Genomic DNA, 21,689 nt, shown 5'->3' on the forward strand with positions numbered 1-21,689 from the left:
AGCGCATGCCTTTAGTCCAAGCACTTAGGAGGCAGAGGTAGAAGGATTGCCAAGAGTTTGAGGCCACCCTGAGAATACAGAGTGAATTCCAGGTCGCTTGGGCTAGAGTGAGACCCTACCTCAAAAAAAAAAAATAAATAAATAAATAAAAATAAAAGAAGAAGAGGGAAATATCGGAGGTTATTTCATAAAGGGTTATTCTATTTTTAATAAAAAGTTTATTTATGTACAGCTACATACACACAACTAAATGAAATGACTGCTTTTATGGTATAATTTCTAAGCTTAATTCTCATTTCTATAGCAGTTTTAATTTTTTTTAATCTGGGTAAGTAGCCACTCAATGTATAAATTACTTTTTCCTGTAAGCAAATACCTGACATGAAGCAGTTTAAGGAAGGGAAGGGTTTATTCCCAGAGGATACACGCCATGATGGTGTGGAAGGCATGGCTGCAGGAAGCAAAGCTAGGAAGAGAACAGACAAGAATGTGGGCTGGCCCACCCCATTGGTGCATTTCCTCTAGCAAGGCTCTACCTCCTAAAGGGTTTACAGTTGTTCCAAATAGGACCATCAGTTTGGGACTGAGTATTCAAACACATGAGTCTAAAAGGGACATTTTACATTTCAACCACAACCACAGCCGGTAGGCTCTTTTTTTTTTTTTTTTTTTTTTGTATTTATGTATTTATTTGCAAGCAGAAAGAGAAGAAGAGCAAGGTAGGAGATGGGCACTCCAGGACCTCTTGCCACGGGAAATGAACTCCAGGTGCATGCACCACTTTGTGAATCTGGATTTACATGGGTACTGGGGAATTGAACCTAGGCTATCAGGATTTCCAAGCAAGCACCTTTAAGTGCTGAGCCATCTCTCCAGGCTGCAAGTAGAGTCTTTGTATTTTGTGAATCATTTTCCTCGCATTTATTAATTTACTTATTTACTTTGGGGGAGTTTGGGTTTCAAGGTAGGGTCTCACTCTAGGCCATGCTGATCTGGAATTCACTATGTAGTCTTAGGCTGGCCCCAAATTCATAGTAATCCTCCTATGTCACCCTCCTAAGTGCTAGGATTAAAGTCATGTGCCACCACACCCAGAGTCATCTTTATTTTTGTGTATTCCATAGAAGTTACAGTTCTTAATACTTGATTGTAGCATTTGGGTCAAATGATAGAATTTTTAAAAATAATTAAATATTTATAAGGAGAGAGAAAGGAAACAGAGAGAATGGGTGCTCCATGGTCTCTGTACAGTGAAAATGAATTCCTGGCGCATGTACCACTTTGTGCATCTGGCTTTATGTGGGTACTGGGGAGTTAAACACGCCTTCCCCCACCCCATCATTAGGCATTGCAAGCAAGTACCTTAACTGCTGAGCCATCTCTCCAGCCTTGGGTTTAATTTAACAAAGCAAAGTCAGCATCGTTTTTCTTGGACTTTTTTTTTCTCTTTCTTTTTCTTTTTTTGAGATGGTCTTATATAGCCAGGCTGACCTTGAACTCTTTTCTTTTTTTTCAAGGTAGGCTTTGGCTCTGGCTGACCTGGAATTAACTATGTAGTCTCAGGGTGGCCTCGAACTCAGGGAGATCCTCCTACCTCTGCCTCCCCAATGCTGGGATTAGTGCTGGGATTAAAGGCGTGTGCCACTACGCCCGGCTCGACCTTAAACTCTTTAACCTCCTTGTTTCAGCTTTCACCTTGTTGGAATCACAGGCATGTGCCATCTTGCCTGAATAATTAAAAAGGAGCTTTTTAATATAGATACTGCTATCCTCTTAAAAACCTGAGAACAGAGCTGGGCAGGGTGGTGGATGCCTATAATCCTAGTACTTGGAAAGTAGAGGTTAGGAGATTAAAAGTTCAAGGTTGTCGTCAGCTATATAGTGAGTTTGAGGACAACTATGTGAAATCCTTTCAAAATAGAGGAAAGGGGGGCTGGAGAGATGGCTTAGTGGTTAAGCGCTTGCCTGTGAGGCTTAAAGACCCCGGTTCAAGGCTGGATTCCCCAGGACCCACGTAAGCCAGATGCACAAGATGGTACATACATCTGGAGTTTGTTTGCATGGGCTGGAGGCCCTGTTGTGCCCATTCTGTGTCTGTGTGTGTGTCTGTCTGCCTCTTTCACCCTCAAATAAATAAATAAAAATAAGCAAAAATTTTAAAAAGATAGAGGGAAGAGTGAGAGAGATAAGAACAGAGACAGTAATTTTAATTGCCTATAGTGTTTTTTAAAGTGTTTTGAAGGCTAATTTCTTATAGCTATCCCTAGTATAGTTTCTGTTTTTATTCTGTGTTGATGCTTTCTATTCATCAATTTTTATATCAATGTTATAAAAACTGATGTTATTTTTCCATAATGAGATTTTTAGCTATCATATATGTGTATGTTTTTTTCAGTTATTGTAGAAAATTACCATACTAGTTTAAAGAATTGTTGACTATTCTTCACTCAAATTCCCTGGATGTTGTCTTTTGTCTTTTATTTCATTTCTTTTTTTTTTTTTTTTTCTCTTTCCTCAAACCTACATTAAGAAGAAAAAAAAAAAAAAAACTGTTTCAGGATAAGTTGCAGGCATAGTTACTTTCTGTCCCTGAACATATCACTGTCTATATTTCCTTAAAAGTAAGGATCATGTGGCTAGGGCCTTCACTCAGTGTTAGAGCATTTGCTTAGTACATGTGAGGCTTTGGGTTTGCTCCATAGCATTGCAGAAAACAAAACTCAGGATTGATTTTATGTGACTGCATTATAATTATTAAAATGTGGAGGTTAATATTGACATAACTCCATTCCTATGGAAGTTCTTTTGAATTACATGTATTGTCAGGATCTGTTAAGTCCTCTAGCTGTTTTGTGAAAAATACTTAAAATGTACTTTTCTTTATCATTTGGAAGCATTTAAACTAACTTTTATTTTCTTGTGACTTATGATTTCATTTAAATTCTTTTTTTTTCTTTCTTTCTTATCTACTGCTAAGGAATTGAGCCAAAGCTAAACATTCTTGAAATTGTGAAAACTGCAGAAACTGTTGAAGTGGTAATTGATCCCGATGCCCACCATGCAGAAGCAGAAGCACATCTCGTTGAAGAAGCCCAAGTGATAACTCTTGATGGCACAAAACACATTACAACCATTTCAGATGAAACCTCAGAGCAAGTGACAAGATGGGCTGCTGCTCTGGAAGGGTATAGGAAAGAACAGGAGCGCCTTGGGATACCCTATGGTAATGAGATGTGGAGTTACACTAGGTAGACCAGTTAAATGTGACATGGAAAACACTGGAGTGACTAAGTTATAATATCTTTTATAGGAAGAATTTTTAGAAAGAGCATGGATTCGCTGATTTGTTGTTTCTGAATTGTAACACATTAAGTACTTATGGTGAACAAATGTTCTGCTAGGTGGTAGGAATACAAAGCAGAAGCTATAGAAATTTTCCCCTTAGCATGTTTGTAGTTGAAATGAAAATATCAGTAAAGAAGTACTCAACAGAAACAGTAACATTTGAGCTGTCCCTGACTAATAGAACAAAACATACTAGTAGAGTTTTAAAGAGATCAAGTTGACTATTAGGGCATTCTAGTTGGAAGGCTGTGACAGTAAGAACCTAAGTTCAGAGTTAAAATGGGCTTACAAAACAATTCCTATCTCAAAAAAAGCAAATCTCAAAGGGATCATAGTAGGCTAAGAAAGAAAATAGGAGAGTTTACAATTTAGACTTGGCATGAGCAGTGAGAATGTACAGTGCTAGTTGGAAAATGAATGTAGCAGTGGCCTATCCCTTAAGTTGGAGCATATAGAGAGATGTAGTGGGGAGAAAACAAGCACATACTGAAGTTTTGTACAGTAGTGATGATACCCAGGGTAACCTAGAGCATGTGGTTTCCTTGAGAGTGAAAAGGATGAGGTGTGTGAAAACAGTGACAGAACTAAGGTTGTCAGATTGTGAGGGGCATTCAGGTACTTACCTAATTTCCCAAGGTCAATGACCAGTGATGATTTCCATAAAAATTGGTAGCACCTTCGTTGCCAGTATAATGAGTAGTATTGAACGGCAGGCACTGGGTGAAGTGCTGGAATTACAGTGATGCATGGCAAGGGCAGAACATGACTTTGCATTCCAGGTGCAGGGGCCTGACCCCAGGGCCTCATGCCTGTTAGGCATATGATCTACCATGAAGCTAAATTTCTAACCTCCAGAGCATCCCTTTGAAAGCTCTGTTTTGGAAGAATAAGAGCAACACTTAATTTTGAATTAAAGGTACATAATCAATTGCATTGAATGTTGGGAGCCAGAACATAGGTCCAAATGCATAAATCTTGGGCTGCAGATGGAAGTGTGTACATTCACATTGGATATGTATTTGAATCTATAAAAATTTATGTAGTCTTGGGGCTATGGAAATGGCTTAAACGGTAAGTGCACCGCCATAAATATGAGAGCCTGACTCACCCTAATTTCATTTCCTCAGCAGTACATAAACAGCTGGATATAGCCACACAGGCTTGTAACCTCAGTCCTCTGGGGAGCAGAGACCAGAGAATCTCTGGGTATTGGAAAAGTAGCAGCTCCAGGTTCAGTGAGAGATGCAGATGAGTGATGGAGAACACCTGACACAAGGACACCTGGTGACCTCTGGCCTCTGCATATGTGGGCTGGGCCTACACTTCTGTACACATGACTACATACACCACACATAACCACACCGACACATGCGCGTGCGCACACACACACACACACACACACACACACACACGAAGTCTTGTAGAGAGAAACAAATTGGAAAAGAACCATGGGTTCTAAGATATTCCATTTGGGTTGGAGAAGGGGAAGAGAAACAATTAAGTAGCTGAAGAAATAGAGGAAAGGAAGAATTAAATTGTGTTATGACACCTGGGAGAAAGCATTAGCTAGTCCAGATGCAGGTGCTTCGGGGAAGTCAAAAGTAGTGATTGAGTGGTGTTCCATGTAGTGATTATAGGGTCAGTGTTAAGCACAGGTAAAAGTTCCTATCAAGTTGTGGAGACAAAACTGAATTTTCAGAAAGGAAGAAATTTCAATAAAAACTTCGGCAGGACTAAGGATGCTGTGCTAGGGTTACCAATAATAGTGACAGTTCAAAGTAAATACTTGCGTAGCAATTACATTGCATCAGTTATTTTATTTAGTGCTGGTTTGAGTTGTATGGGTTGATGTGCATAGATTATATAAAACAATATGTTATTTTATAGAAGACATAAGCATCTGAAGAATTGGGTCTCCCTGAAGAGGGTCCATCCTGGATCCAATCCCCACATATGCTAAAGGACGCTGGATAAAGAACTTATTTGTGGTGGTGGACTTTTTGACTTGTGGAGGCTAGTGTGGACAGCTCATTTGATCTTTTGTTAGCAAGTCATTAAGGATGTGAGAAGAAATGCTGGCCAGCAAGAAAAAGGAGCATTAGAAGCTTGAGATGGTTTTACTGAGCTTGCTATATTTTTCACAAGAAGTCTTCAGTAGGTAGTCTTTTTATGGAAAGTAATATGTAAAAAATGGACTATAGCTAGGAAGATTATAAATTGACTCAGAGTTCCTACCAAGAGTGTTGTTTACTTAAGAAAGCTCATTTAAATAAAGTACTTGAGACTGGCTGAAGAGAAGGCTCTGCTGCTAAAGGTACCTGGCTTATTTTTTTTGTTTTGTTTCATTGTTTTTGGTTTGTTGGTTGGTTGTTTTTGAAACAGGTTTCACTCTATACCCCAGGCTTTCCCAGAACTTACCATGTAGCCCAGGCTGGCTTCAAACATGAATCAATCCTGCCTCAGCCTCTTGAGGATGTCTTAATTACTTATACAGGTTTGCACACATATCAAGACTTTCTCCCAGTTGCAGGAATTAGCCTTTAGTTTTTCAGATCCTCGGTGTATCTGGGTTTCGTTGTCCCCATGTGCTCTACAGTTGTCACCCACCCTTTATTCCTCTACAGTGCTGCATTTCTCACCTCTCTGGCCTCATGGTTTCCATTTGGAATTTTAGCCTCTTAGTCACTGTTCTCATTCTCTTACAGTAAGAGTACCTAAGAAAGGTTTTCTTCTTTGCAGTTTTGTATCTCTGAGAAATCTCAGTTTAATTCTATTCTTTGTCTTTGGTAGTATGGGCATGGAATATTAAAGCAGAAATATTACTTTGTCTTTAAATTTTAATAGCCCCATAACATTACATTATGGATGAAACATTTGGATACATCTTAGTTCAGGTTCCTGTGTATCAAGATGCTCTTCATTTTACTCTTCCTGTGTGGTCATTATCTTGATTGTATTATACGTTATCTAAATATATTCATTGTAATATTATTATTATTGGAAGAATAACCACACCATATTTCTTGTTTGTTTGTTTTTTCATTGTCTACTTTGAATCAGTCCTTCCTTCACCCCTAACTCTGCCATGCTATCTGGAACCTAAGTACTGCGGAGAGGTCTACCTGGAGGGGAAGAATTCTCTCATGTCTCATCGACATTCTGGACATATACTTTGGTCATCATTCCTCCTGACTACTACCCTGCTTATTATCTTGAAAATATTACTTGAAATCTGTCATTGATGTCACTCACTTTGTGCTCGGGTTTCTGAGATTTTACTTCACTGTCCTTTTACTACAATCTTGGAGAAAAGAGATAGAACATGGCAAATTTGTATGTTAAACCAGAAGTCTTGGAATTATTTGAGAAAAAATTTCAGACTGAAATTTTTCTCCTATTTACTTTACCTTATTTTTAGCATTTTTTATGGAAATGAGCTTTGTTTTCTGTATTTAGAGGGGGTTGTTGTTCAGGATGGCTTTTCAACCATAGCTGTAGTTCCTCTTCTGTCTTCGGGCTGAGTAGCTTGCTTTCTCCCCTCCTGTCTGCCATCTTACGCTCTATCCCAGGACCTGCCACGCATCTAGGCAAGCATGCTACCACGATTTATAGCCCAGCCCTTGTTTTACTCTTTATGAGGCAAGGGGGTACGAAATACCCTAGGTTAGCCAGAAACTCACTCTGTAGCCCAGGTTGGCCTTAAACTTGTGATCCTTCTGCCTCACCCTTTCAATTAGCTGGATATACAGTTCTGCACCACCAAGCCCTGCATTGTTTGCATTCTCTGCTCCTTCCCTTTGCATTTCCCTGGTGTTCCTATGTTCCTTACATATATTGTCACTGTCATCCCATGGCCCTGCACTTAGCACTGTCTGTGTCAGACGGGGCAGAACTGTTCCTTAGCCTTGGGTTTTCTTTTGGCCTCTTGTGCTTCCAGTTGCCATTTCTGGGCTAGGCTAAGGTTTTCTTGTGCTCAGAATGAGTCTGGTGTCGGTTTGCTTACTTTACCCTCTTCTGCACAATTCTGGGCAATGGAAATCCTTTAAGTTGTTCTTTTTCTCTTCTTCTGAGGTGAGATCTGACCATATTGCCCAAACTGCTCAGGTCAGCCTCTTTTACAGCGGGGAGTACAGGTGTGTGCCAATGCGCTCCAGTGTCTTATCACTGCTGTTGCTCTGTCTTTGGCCGTGTATGGTATGGAGCCCATGGAGATAGCTTGCCACCTGGCTGTAGTATTGCAAGCATCTGTAAGTTTTTGGTTTAAACCTTAATTGCTTTTTCTGTTGTTCTCTGTACATTCAGAGACATTAAACTTCACCACTGGCTTCCTAGCATCCTTCCTTTCATTCCTTTGTAGCTATGGTATGTTCTTACCATAATTTATTTTTTACTGTAAGCTGGCCCTTAATAAATATCTATGTTACTTTTAACTTATTTTCTTTCTTACTGAATAGTATTTATTTACTAGGTATATAATTAGAACTGTTTGAATCAATCATGTTAAAGTAAGAATACCAGCACCAAAATTAATTCATCCAGAACTTATTAATTAAGCTTCCACAAATAGTAAATTCTATTAGGTCCCAGGAAAAAGCATATTTATTCATGTTGGCTACCTTTTTTATTTGTGAATCTAATTAGATAGTAAAAAAATGATGGAGAAAAGTAATTTGGGTGTTGGCTGTATAGATTTTCAAATGTACATACACAAGGCACTGTGGTAGACGCTGGTAATAGAGGCAGTCCTTGTACTAAGACCTTTATGCCTTGTGGGAGACAGCTGAATAAATAGGTAGCAAGACTGCTGTTTTGTAAGTGCCACTGTACAAGAATGTGCATGGGAGCAGGGATGGGTCAGGAGCTAAAGCACTCATGGCACAAGTGTGAATACCTGAGTTTGGTCCCAAGAACCCACTATAAGCAGAACACTGTAACTCTTGCTTGTGTCTCTAATCTTAGTATGCCTGAGGCTACAAGGGAGGCAAACAGGAATCACCCTTATCAGGGCCAGCTAGCTGGTGAATGCAGTAGTATCAATAACAGCCCTGCCTCTACAAGAGAAAGAGGTGTGGTGCTCACACTCATACACATCAACGTGCGCACGCGCACACATACACAGAGTGCAGGAGCTACCTGCTATGGGAAAGAAGGAAAGAAAGAACATGGATCACATTATGGAGAGTTAAAGTCACTTCTCTTTGATCCCATTATCATTTTCTTTAAAGCACCCATCACACAGTACTAAAAACGTATTTTGAACTTACACATTTTATTCTGTTAGCTCCAAAATAATCACATGCATTCTTCCACTTAGCCCCCAAGAAAGCAATTTTACAACTTTGTTTTTCTTAAAAAATTCCAGACTAATCAATGTAGAACCAAGTGACTCTATCAGACATTTAGATTGAGACATTGAAGTGGAGTTGAAGAGAAAATACAGTATAAGATCTTTTTACCTGATTTAATGAGTTTACTTCACTTGGGAAAAACATGTCTGGATTTTGTATGTGTATATATGTGTATTGAGAAATTATTGTAAGTATATCTAAGATGGAACTAGGCTAAAGGTAATATTTTTCTTTCTAGATCCTATACAGTGGTCCACAGACCAAGTCCTGCATTGGGTGGTTTGGGTAATGAAGGAGTTCAGCATGACTGATATAGACCTCACCACACTCAACATTTCGGGAAGAGAATTATGTAGTCTCAACCAAGAAGATTTTTTTCAGCGGGTCCCTCGGGGAGAAATTCTCTGGAGTCATCTGGAGCTTCTTCGAAAATGTATAAAATTAGAGTTTTTATCTATTTACATTGTAACTTTATTTTTTGTAATTTTGTTTTTATCTTGTTCATTGTTAATAATAAACAATTAATAAGCCAAAAATTAACATTTATTAGCTTATAGGCAGTGCTGAGAGCCTCTATAGATGATCTCACCTAAATCCTATAATAATGTCACAGATTACTTTGTTTAGGGTTCCTGTAGGAAAGTGAGGCTTTACAGTGCCTACAAAGTGATAGACCTGAAGGAGAAGCTGAACTAGGATCTAACCTGGTCTTACACTAGAATCCAGTCTTTGATTTCTTAATGAGTTGTGGTTTTGCTATGTTGCCAAGGCTTAACCTCAAACTCATAGTCTTCCTGCTGCCATCTCCCAAGTAACTGGAGTTGCAGGTACATGCCACCCAGCTTGGTTAGAATCCAGCTTCTTAACTTGTATGCCATAGCCTACCTCGTCTCTCTTTATGTAATCTAAATATTGCCTTCTATGGTTCCAATCAGTTCTTCAGTTACTGCTGGTGTAGAAACAAGATCCTTTGTTCACAGGAGGTTTCTTGCCTTCTCTCACTAGGTTAGATCTTTTTAAAATTCTTCACTATTATTTGAATAAATAGGATATTAGGCAAGCAATTTAGATTATGATTAAGAGGCTGTCTAGCAAAATTTAGAAATGGTCTGGCGGACCAAAAAAATAAGTTCAAATAAATGTAAATTATTTTGTTTCCATTTTACCATCTCATATTTGGGAAGATTTTAAGATAGCTACTGTTGAGCTACCTTAACCAACAACCTATTTCCTGTCGTCATTTTTGTAAATTGGAGATGATAGCTAGGCCACCATATTTTTTGGTTCATAAGTAGGAAGGAAAAACTAACAATTATAAGTAGAAATGTTTGTGTTTGTTTGTTTTTTCAAGGTAGGGTCTCACTGTAGCTCAGACTGACCTGGAATTCACTCTAATCTCAGGGTGGCCTCGAACTCACCAGCAATCCTCCTACCTCTGCATCCCTAGTGCTGGGATTAAAGGCGTGCGCCGCCATGCCAGGCTGTAGAAATGCTGATTTTTTTCTACAGTGTCAGTATATATCCCATAAAGAAAGTGGGAAATCCTCCCTAGTAATGTAACGTCATCCAAGGCTCATTTCTGCTGTTGAGGAAGAAATGAGCTGTGGTGAGAAGCTGGAGCTCATTGCTGGTCCACAGTTACTCTGATGTGTAGTCTCAAGGTGTCAAACTAAAAGACTATAGAGAATGAGATTCGTTGCATTGATACGGTTTATTTCCAGTCTTAGTTCTTACGAACAAATAAACGGAATGTCCTAAGTGAAGTTTTGTCATTGGCTTCATGTGATGTTCTATTTTTTTCTGCTAAACTTTTCAAATGAGTAAGATAAATCCTATATTGTTTTAATGCCTTAATTTAGTCATGTTGACAGAAACATTTTCTTAAAGCAATTGTCATAATGTGAAGACAGTGCCTAGGCTGCATTTAGTTTTCTCCAAATGTATTTCATGCTAGTCTCCTGTCAGTTTCATTTTCTGGTACTACTAGTGCATCTCACAGTAAGTGTCATTCGTTCATTCACTTCCTAGTCACAAGGCAAGACTCTTGTTTATCTTTCCATTTCCATGCAGTGGAATGTGTTTTCCTCAGAAAAGCTTTGATCTAAAATTGTTGGGTTTTCCAAAGCAAGAGCCTGGGTAAACATCACTCAATTCCTTGCTTATTCAGACTTGATAGGGTGATCACTTCTGCTTTGAGACTCTAAAGGTGCTCAATTCAGCACTTTCAGGCTAGGCATGATAATATGTAAGGCTTTCTCTAAGTCTCTCTTCTCAGAATAGAACCGTTTGATTAGTCAGTATTTTAGCATATTCTGGAAGGCACTGTTTCCTGGGGCAGAGTTTTATTTACCAGGTTGTCACCTCCTCCCCCTCAGCAGTCTCTTGCGAAGCTGTGCTAGAGAGAGAGTACTGTTGTACCATTGACTATTCACTTGAGCCACTAACTGCACATAACTCCCCTTAAGTTCAACCTTCATCTAATTTCTTTTGTCTTTGGAAGGGACAAATAGGAGATGTTCTAGTACTCCAAGTTCTACAGCATGCTTCTTGATGTGAAGCTCTGTCTTTTCTCACCAGAGGCCAAGGTCTCGGTTTTCGGTGTTCTTGAGGAAAAAGAACTGCTGTGTAACTGTGATATCTGGTGTTTCCTCATAAAATGCCTCCATGTTCCTAGACTTTGCCTCAAATGCCTTTGTTTCCTCCATAGCCAAGATTTGGGGGCTTCAGGAGAAACATGATATTCAGGGTGCCTATAATTCCTTAGACTGAACATTCAGAAACCCCTGTCTTTCTCTGTTCTGCCTTCCTCTGTCTTGAGAGTTGTTGGGAAGTACATCACACTCAGGTCTGAGTATCAGGGTTTTACAGGTTGTTGTTGCCTGGGCTTTGTGACAGTTCCTTTCTCACTGCCTCTATTCATCTAATGACAAGTGGGATAATTTCAGTTGTAATAAAACATTTCCTCTTTCAGAGGTACAAAATTGTGGGGAAAATCTACCACACATAAAGCATTTTTTTTAACAGAAACATGAACACATCTGCTGTGCGCTTCTTCACATGTTCCTTTAATCCTCAGCAGCAGCGTTGCGAGGTGTTAGCTGTGGATATTGCACCTACACAGGAACTTCATGTTACTGCTTATCAAAGTGACAGTGATAGTTATGATCTTATCCCATGTGTGTCTGAAGCTAGCCCTTCTAATTATTTACTCAAACACAAGACTTCCCAAGAAAATTCTGTCTCATGGATAGAACTCAGATCTCTTGCTAGTCTTTCAGTCTTTTCCAGCTCTCTGAAACTACTACTGGCCTGGCAACCTTCATAGAGATGTCTTAGGGGTCTCAGAATGATTACTGATAGGTTAAGTTTTAAGACAGACGCAAAGGTGATCCTAAGCATTGAGTTGACCCAAGTATTAGAGGCCATGGTGTGCCATTCCTGTTTGGAGGTTAGGAATAGCATTTGAGTTAGGAAGAGTAACAGATTTGTAGCATGATTTTTGTGAAGAGTTATGTTAGAACCTTGTATAGCAGGACTTGAGCATTATTTGTAAACGTGAAATTACTTAGTTTTGTGGCATGTAGTACAGCTACAGTTGTATTAAAAATTTAGGTAAGAACATTGTAAAGTTAAGTCACATTTATTCAGAAATGGATGCTAGATCATCCTGAGAGTATTTTGTTTTCAGTGGAGAATATAGTTCTAAATAATTTCATCTTAATCTACAGTCTTTCTCTGATCTGGTCTTGGAGATTTTCGTATTTTTACACATGCAGATGTTTATATTAAAAACAACACAAATAACTTTTCTGAACACTATAAAAATGCCTTCTCTCTTTACTTCCCTTAGAGATGCCTTCATTACAAAGTGACCCTTATTTATGTAAAGTTTTGTTCCTTAAAATGCTTTAGTTTATTATTTTTCTTATTTGCTTAGCTTAATGGTTTTGGGTTTCATTGTGGAGCTATCTTTAAATAGTTAATGTTTGTTAAATTGAGTATGTCTGTTCAGATTTTAAATAAAAACAATTCTTTTTGTGTGTTCTTCAGATGTCTTGGCAAGCCAAGAGCAGCAGATGAATGAGATAGTTACAATTGATCAACGTGAGTATTCCTGACCATAGTATCTGGTCATTTGCCAGTACTTTATTAGATATTGCATGACAGTTTTTAAAATAATTTTTTGAAATATTTGAGATTTATAAAGAAATGCAGTATTGTAACCCAACCAGCATACAAAGTAAAGGTTCATGTTTCAGGTTTACTTATTTAAGACTGTGCTCTTCTCTCTGAATAGAGAACTATCCTCAACTTGATGTTTATGGTTCTCTGCCTATGTAACCATAAATACTTAATAGCATGATTGTACACATTTAGAGGCCTGGGATAAAATTTATTGTGATAACTTGCTTTTTTATTTAACAGTTAGGAGATTTTCGCTCTGTTGATACTTGGCAGATAACTGCTGAGTAGTGTTTCTAAAAATGCTATGGAACATCATCAAATGAGTATTTTATGACAGTATCACAAACTATACTCCTTTATCCTTAGTAGATGGTGCCATTTCTTCTCAAAATGGTCAGATGGCCAGACATAGTGGCACACACCTTTAATCTCAGCACCTGGGAGGCAGAGGTAGGAGAATCACTATGAGTTTGAGTCCAGCTTAACACTATCTAGTTGAACTCCAGGTCAGCCTGGGCTAGAGTGAGACCCTAAAATAGGAGATGAGTTCCTACTGAGCTGAAATTCCCAAACTGCAATAGAAATGCCAGGCTACCCTATGAAATTTTGTGAACTTTGTGATTAAGTTTGGTTGCTTGTTTGTTTACTTTTTTAAGACATGTAGCCCAGACTAGCCTGGAACTCACTGTGTATCCCAGGCTGGCTTTGAACTTGCTGCAGTCCTCCTGCCTCAGCTTACCAAGTGCTAGGATTACAGGTATGAGCCAGAAAATGTCTGAGTCTGAGGGCTTGTCTTGATGTAATGAGAAGGACATGCATTACATCAAGTGCATTTAATGTCTGAAGACTTTCCTTTTACTGCTTTTATAAGAAGGAAAAAGTATTTTCCCCTTCATTCTTGCAGCTGTGCAGATTATCCCAGCCTCAGTGCAGTCTGCTACCCCAACCACCATTAAGGTTATAAACAGTAGTGCAAAGGCAGCTAAGGTACAGAGAGCCCCAAGGATTTCAGGAGAAGATCGAAGTTCACCAGGGAACAGAACAGGTATTTTTTTTTTATCTTTATATAAAGATTTTATTTACTTTTTGCTTGTATGTATGTATGTATACAGTGTGTATATGTTTGTGTGTGTGTGTGCATGTGTAAACCTGCTTACAGAGACCAGAGGTCAGCATTACTTATCTTCTTCAGTTTTACTCCTCTTTTTTAAAACATCATCATCATTTCTTTTTGTTGTTTTTCTCACTGACATTTTCTGTACATGTACATAATGTACTTTGCTCATAATCCTTTCCCATTGCCTTCTTTTTTTAATGCTTTGTTTGTTTATTTGAGAGAGACAGTGGGCACACCAGGCCCTCTAGCCACTGCAGACAAACTTCAGATGCATGCGCAATGGTGTGCATCTGGCTTATGTGGGTCCTGGGGAACTAAACCTGGGTCTTTTGGTTTTGCAGGCAAGAGCTTTAACCACTAAGCCATCTCTCCAGCCCCCATTACCTTCTTTTGTCCCACCTCCCCATCTCCCTTTCACTGAACCCCTTCTTTCCATCTACTCCCTCTTCTATTTGGATGATGTTGTTGTTGTTGTTGCTTTTTTGTTTTGTTTTTTTTTTTGTCTGCCAAGGAGCAGGCATTTTTGCATGAGCCTAGTATTTATAAATCTTGTCAAATGGGCCAAAATTGTTCTTTTCTTTTTTTTTTCTTTAAAGTAAGCCCAACAGTCTGGTCTTGTTTTCTTATATGCAAGAGAGAGAATTGGTGCATCAGATCCTCCAGCCACTGTAATTGAACTTCAGACGCATGTGCCACCTTGTGTGCATGTGCATGCACCCTTGCATGCTTGCATCACCTTGTGCGTCTGGCTTATGTGGTATCTGGAGAGTCAAACATGAGTTCTTAGGCTTCACAGGCAAATGCCTTAACTGCTAAGCCATCTCTCCAGCCTTTTTCTTATTTTTTTAAGGCAAGTTCTCACTCTAGCCCAGGTTTATCTGTGACTAATGGTTAGCACATGCAGAAAATTAAAAAAGTGGCTTAAATGGGTCTGTTTTGCTTAAACAGTATGAAAATGTGAATGTGTTCTGTTGCAGTCAGGTTCACATTGCTGGTAGAAATCACTCCACCAAGAGCTGCCTGTGGGAAAAAAGGATCAAGGGGAAAGCTCCATGATGGCAGGGAAAATGATGGCCATAGCAGAGGGTGGAAATCACCCCCAGCCCACATAATGTGGACAATAGCAATAGGAGAGTGTGCCAAACACTAGCAAGAGGGAGCTAGCTTTAACACCCATAGGTCCGCCCCCAACAACACACCCCCTCCAGAAGGCTTTAATTCCCAAATCTCCCATCAGTTGGGAACCCAGCATTCAGAACACCTGAGTTTATGGGGGACACCCAAATCAAACCACCACATGTTCCCTCTGGTAATATTAGCATTATTGCAGTCAGGTTCACATTGCTGGCAGAAAACCGACCAAGGGTAGCTTATGGGGAAAAAAGTTTATTTTGGCTTATAGACTCGGGGAGAAGCTCCATGATGGCAGGGGAAAATGACATCATGAGCAGAGAGGTTGGACAATATCTCCTGGCCAGCATCAGATGGACAATAACATCAGGAGTGTGTGTCAGATACTGGCAAGGGGAAGCTGACTATAATACCCATAAGCCTGCCCTTAACAATACACTGTCTCCAGGAGGCATTAGTTCCCAAATCTCCATCAGCTGGCACCCTAGCCTTCAGAACATCTCAGTTTATGGGGAATCATACCACCACATTCCGCCCCTGGCCCTGTAAGCTGATAACCATGATGTAAAATGAAATGTATTCAGTCCATCTTTAGAAGTCCCCATAGTTTTTATCCTAATGTTGTTCAAACATTCCCACAATCAGAGACCTTTTAACTGAGCCATAATACCAAAACATTTCCCCCCCCCAAAAAAAAAAACCATAGTGGCACAGAATAAACATTCACACTGCAAAAGATGACATTGGGTATAACAAATATTCAACCAGTACAAGATTTTTTTTTGTTTTTTGTTTTTGATTTTTCAAGGAATGGACTCACTCTGGCCCAGGCTGACCTGGAATTAACTTTGCAGTCTCAGGGTGGGTTTGAACTGAGCAGTCCCTTTTGCTGGGATTAAAGGTGTGCGCCTCCAAGGCTTCAATACAAGATTTAAAACAACTAGGGCAAACATCAAACTCTGTAGCTCCAAGTCCAACAACTAACCAGTACCAGGTTTTCAAGTCCGATAATTCTAACCAGCAACACGTCTATGGAATTCCAAATCCACTGCTCGAGCTGGTGTGCTAACAGTCCTGGAAAACTTCATCCAGGCCAGCAGCTTTCCTTAGCTGCCATCTCATGGTCCTGGCATCTCTGGTGGGTCTCCCCTGCAACCCACGGTTCATCCTCACTGTTACATCAGGTCTCCATGCAGGAAATCTAGCAAACCTGCTACACACTGCTCATGGTTATTTCTGAAACACAAGACTGTTATAAATTCAGTGAACCCCCCCTTTCCTGCATTTCTTATACTTCATAATACCAGGTGGGGGTGCCAATGTGTTAATGGGGGGAGTGGAATAAAGCATACTTTGAAGAACAGGACACCCCTTCAGCATTCAGGCCAACTTTACTGTTGCAGTCAGGTTCACATTGCTGTCAGAAAACATCCAACCAAGAGCAGCTTGTGGGAAAAAGTTTATTTTGACTTACAGACTTGAGGGGAAGCTCCATGATAGCAGGGAAAATGATGTCGTGGGCAGAGGGTAGACATCACCCTCTGGCCAACATAATGTGGACAATAGCAACAGGAGAGTGTTGCAGACACTGGCTATAACACAAGCCCGCCCCCAACAATGCACTGCCTTCAGGAGGCATTAATTCCTAGTTTTCATCATCTGTAATCTTAGACTTCAGAACACTCAAGTGGATGGAAGACACCTGAGTCAAACCACCACAAGCATTTATACAAACAGATTTGCTTTTTCCTTGGCTGAGGCTGAGCTAGTGGACCTATGTTCTGCCTTTGCCTCCTTTTTTTTTTTTTGAGGTAGGGCCTCAATCCAACCAAGGCTGACCTAGAACTCACTGTGTAGTTCCAGGCTGGCCTTGATTTCTTGGTGATTCTCCTACCTCTGTCTCCCAAGTGCTGGCATTAAAGGTGTGCCCAACCGTGCCGGGCTTCATGTTACTTTGACACTGTGGCCACCACTTGTTCCTCTTGTTGATTTAGGAAACAATGGTCAAATCCAGCTGTGGCAATTTTTGCTGGAACTTCTCACTGATAAGGATGCTCGAGACTGTATTTCTTGGGTTGGCGATGAAGGAGAGTTTAAGCTAAACCAGCCTGAACTGGTTGCACAAAAATGGGGTCAACGTAAAAACAAGCCTACAATGAACTATGAGAAACTCAGTCGTGCATTACGGTAAGCATTTATTATGGCTTCTTTATTTCCTAGTGTCAAGCCTTTCTAAAAAGTAGCTTCTCACTCTTGTTATAAGCCCTGTTAGGTAATAATACTAAAATACCTGGGTTATTATTCTAAGAGTGTTTGTATTTATGTGATTTAAAAACATATAATAGCCTATTCTAAGCTAACATGCTTAATCTTCATGTTTTAGCCTTTACATTCCAAATGAAATGCTGTCATTTGCATAAATTGAGTATAAAAGTTAAATAATCTGGTTAATGTTCTAGTGTTAACAATTAGACTTAAATATTGATCTGTCTTTCTAATTTTTCTTTTATATCTGCCTTAGTCTGAATATCCAAAAATAAAAATTGGAATAGAAAAAACTATTTAATGTTCCATAAGTACTATGAATTTCTTTAACAATAATAATTCATCATAAAACCCTGTGCAGTGTGTTCACTTCCTTCACAGGCACATCTGTAAGTACTTGTTCCATTTGTAACAGCTCCTTGTCAGTGAGCATTGCAGTGTTAAGTACTGACAGTGTGCCAGCCCAGAAAAGAGCTTCACTGATGCCTCTCCCATTGTTGGGAGTTAACTGTGTAGTAGTAAGTGGACTGTTTTTCAAAGTAAGTATAAACTAAAGGTTTCCTTCTCTACAGAAAGCAGCAGTAAACTAGACGTTTTCTTCAAATCTGCTTATGTAAATTTAAAGAGCTTTCTTTATACTGTCTGTTGTAAACAGTTTTACTTCACCGGGATAAACACCCAAAAAGGATGTAGTTCATGGGAGGAACAGGATTTCTTTCAAGCTTACAGATCCAGGGTGGTTCCAGTGATGTAAGAAGCCAGCTCCCTTTCCTAGATTCAGGAAGAGAAACCACCAGAAAGTCAGCCATCACCAAAAAGCAACAAGCAGGACCCCCAAAGCTCAGACCTCTTGGCTGGATCCCAGGATCTGCCCCCAGCAAAGCCTTCGGCAGCTGGAAACCGAAGTTACAAGCCTAATAAAACACCTGAGTCTTTTGAGGGACATACATTCACATTCAAACCACTACAGTGCCCTTCACCTGTTTCTTTATCCTTTTTTTTTTTTTTCTAATCCTTTTATTCATTCTTTTGAAGCCCCTAATGGGCTTAGATTAGTTCTCTGAAATTTGGAAAGCATTTATATCATATAATGGTGAGATGACAGTATGTCTGCATCATACTAGATACTATAAAAGACAGAAGCGTGGAAATCCCAGTAATTGATGTATTTGGGTTTTTATTATTTTTATTCTTATTTTTTTATTAATTAGTTTTGTATTCAGCAAATACAGTCGGTTTGATACCCATTATTAGGCTCATCCTTTTCCTAGCTCCTCCTTGTTTAGGTATATGGGTCATGCATTGTGGAGTTAGCCCACAGTTACGGGTAAGATAAATGTCTCTGACCCAACATGTGGCTCTGACATTCTTTCTGCCCCCTCTTCCACAAAATTTCCCTGAGCCATGTTGGGTTCATTTTTGGTCTGCTTCAGTGATGAGGTATTGGGGGCCTCTGGGTCTCTGGCTCTCTGATTTGGTAGGAGTTGATTTTTCTCTGTGTTGATCTCCTTCCCCCTTGTGCTGGTATCTGGTTCACCAGGAAAACAGCACCCTTGGCTTGTTTCGCCAATTTTTCTTAGTTAGCTTCAGCTGGGGCCCTTTTGAGGTATGATGAGGTGGCTCTCCTTAGGATGTGCATCTATCTGAAAAAGAGAAGCAGATTTTCCAACGGAGAGTAAGTTAACACCAGGACAAATGAGATAACCCTTACTTTTTTATAGAGAATATAATAGGTATAGGCCTTCTTGTAGCCCCTGAATGATGGTAGCTTGATAATGGAGACTGGGCTTATGTTTGGATATGTTTCTCACTTGTTCCCAGCTCCAGCTATGGGTCTCATACCACTGAGGAGTCAGTTAGCCAAATCAAGAGCAGTTGGTTCCCCACCATGGCTGTGTGCCACTATTGCACTTGTGTGGGCATCACAACAGTTTATTTGCTGCTATGTAGGTTCGACCATGAGTTGCTTTATTGGTCATTTTCCCCCAGTCGCCCATGGCAACCTCTGGCACTGGATGCACTGTCTGAGGACTGACTCTCTTCCAACTTCCAGCCATGCCATTCCATTTTACGTGTCAACCACATAAGGTGTCTTCAGCAGTAGGGCCTTACCACTAACCTTTGGTGGGTCATCAGGTACTCTGACAGTATTTTGATTCTTATTAATATAGCTTGTACTGTTATAGAGGGTTGACTTTGGTAGTCATTGTGTGCTGGGCACGTTTTAAAGATTGTCCCTTTATTCAGCCGTTCTGTAAGGATAAGTACTGCTTTTAACCTCATTTGTGAATGAGGAACAAAACTTGGGGGAAGGGTCATTTCCCTGTGGTCACAGAGGTAGGAAGTCCAGGGGCTGGGCTTTGAATCCTGGCCTTCTGGTTTAACATAAGTCATGGTTGGATTTTAATTGACGTGTCTTTGCATTGTTTTGTTTCATTTAATGTCTGTTTTTGAATTAGTATTTTGTCACAGTTGTCAAAAATTTGTTTTGAAAATTTACCACATAAGGTTTTGAAGAGTTGAGCGTTCATTGAAATATTCATAAACGTTTTGGCACGTCCTTGGATAGTAGCATTGGGTGCCCTGTGTAACATCACTGTGTAAGCTGCTGTGGATAAAGGAACTTCTCTGCTAGGCTTCTGCTGGTGAAACAGTTTAAAACATAAGAAGGTGCAAATTCTTCATTTTGTTAATACAATCCTACTGGGTTTTCTCTTTTTAAAGGTATTATTATGATGGGGACATGATTTGTAAAGTTCAAGGCAAGAGATTTGTGTACAAGTTTGTTTGTGACTTGAAGACTCTTATTGGGTACAGTGCAGCAGAACTGAACCGTCTGGTCACAGAATGTGAACAAAAGAAACTTGCAAAGATGCAACTCCATGGAATTGCCCAGCCAGTCACAGCTGTAGCCCTGGCTGCCGCTTCTCTACAAACAGAAAAGGATAACTGAGGTCCAAAACCCTATGGGAGCTGAAGGCTTTTCTTAAATGTTTAGAGCAAATATTGCTCATACTTTATTACTGAATTTGATTCTTATTTCTAGACTGTACAATCAGATGCATGATTTTTTATAAGTATTTCATATTCTTGCAAATTTGGATCTTTTTACTTTGAGCATATATTTTAGAAAATGTGTACGTTCAAGGATCACTACAATGCCTGCAGTGTGAGAGCAGGTTCATTGTGGAATAGTTCGTTAACAGTCAGGAAAGCTAAACTGGTCAGTATTACTATCTAGCCCTACCAAAACTAGCTAGTAGCATCTGAAGCTGAAGTGTTAGTGCAGCATCTCCAGGGAGCAGTCTGCCTAACTTTCTGAACATGTGGCTGCTTCCTCTCTTTGCTTTCGATGCTGCTCTCCATAAAACCAGAAAACGCAAGTTTTCGGCTAAGCAGTATGTGCCTGTTTCATCTAATCAAGCAGAGCTAAAACGTTCTTATAAAACCATAATAATAAGGGACTAAAGTATCAGGTTATTTATATGTTTGCAAGTAGAGGACATAATAAGTTAGCTGGCAAGGAGCAGTGCTGAAGAAGGAGATCCAGGTTTCAATCTGGCTTAACTCAAGCCATTATTAATGGTTTTCTGTATAGATTATTCATTTTGTCAGGCCAAAAATTTAGATTATTTTGAGAGGCATTTAATTGTTGTAAACCAGCTATTACAAAATTCCAATATTATCTGGTTTTTCTGTCAGTGATATAAAAAACTGAAAAAGTATACCTCAACAAAAAAAAGTTTGGTTTAGTTTGATGTGACTTCCTTTGTTTAAAAAAAAAGAAAAAGGAAAAAAAAGTTGGTAGTTCTGATTTATAATGCAAGATCACTTATGTTCTGGTGAAACAAAGACTTTAGGTCGGACAACAGTACTTAATCCATGAAGGTGTTAGTTAATTCTTGCAAATAATTATAAAAGGAAAGTTTGACCTCCTTATAGGCAGTCTTCTTTAAAACAAAGCTTCCCACTTATTTTTCTTTCTGAATGTCATATATGTATATGTCTGCAAATATCTATACACATGACCACCTTAGACATATTCATATACCCAAGCATAAAAATACTCGAAAGGGAGATTATTAAATTGTTTTTAAGACCTTTGAAACTAAATAACTATGTGCAATGCCTTACTGCATGCTAACACTAAACAGAAATGGCTAGGAAAGTCTTTTTTCTTTTGTTTGCTCTAAAGTATTATGCATGGATCATGATGAGAAACTGGCAGATAGCTGTCATATGTCATAGGAGAAGTTGTTCCTCAAATACTACTTTATACACGGGCCTCATCCTTTATT

The 21,689-nt window shown here is 39.4% G+C and overlaps 1 protein-coding gene across 3 annotated transcripts in view; it reads left to right on the forward strand.

Annotated features, from left to right (window-relative positions):
- Gabpa (GA binding protein transcription factor subunit alpha) overlaps positions 1-21,435 on the forward strand; it is a 37,044-nt gene extending 15,609 nt beyond the window's left edge. For all 3 annotated transcript variants that reach the window (XM_004654377.3, XM_045148719.1, XM_045148720.1), the window contains exons 5-10: positions 2,978-3,223; positions 8,932-9,126; positions 12,744-12,797; positions 13,783-13,923; positions 17,121-17,313; positions 20,116-21,435. In XM_004654377.3, coding sequence (XP_004654434.1) covers positions 2,978-3,223; positions 8,932-9,126; positions 12,744-12,797; positions 13,783-13,923; positions 17,121-17,313; positions 20,116-20,344 — 1,058 coding nt within the window. In that variant the 3' untranslated portion in view covers positions 20,345-21,435. The remainder of the gene's footprint in view (positions 1-2,977; positions 3,224-8,931; positions 9,127-12,743; positions 12,798-13,782; positions 13,924-17,120; positions 17,314-20,115) is intronic.
- The last annotated feature ends 254 nt before the right edge of the window (positions 21,436-21,689 follow it).

The sequence above is a fragment of the Jaculus jaculus genome, chromosome 5 (genome assembly GCF_020740685.1).
Source record: "Jaculus jaculus isolate mJacJac1 chromosome 5, mJacJac1.mat.Y.cur, whole genome shotgun sequence".
Classification (NCBI taxonomy): domain Eukaryota; kingdom Metazoa; phylum Chordata; class Mammalia; order Rodentia; family Dipodidae; genus Jaculus; species Jaculus jaculus.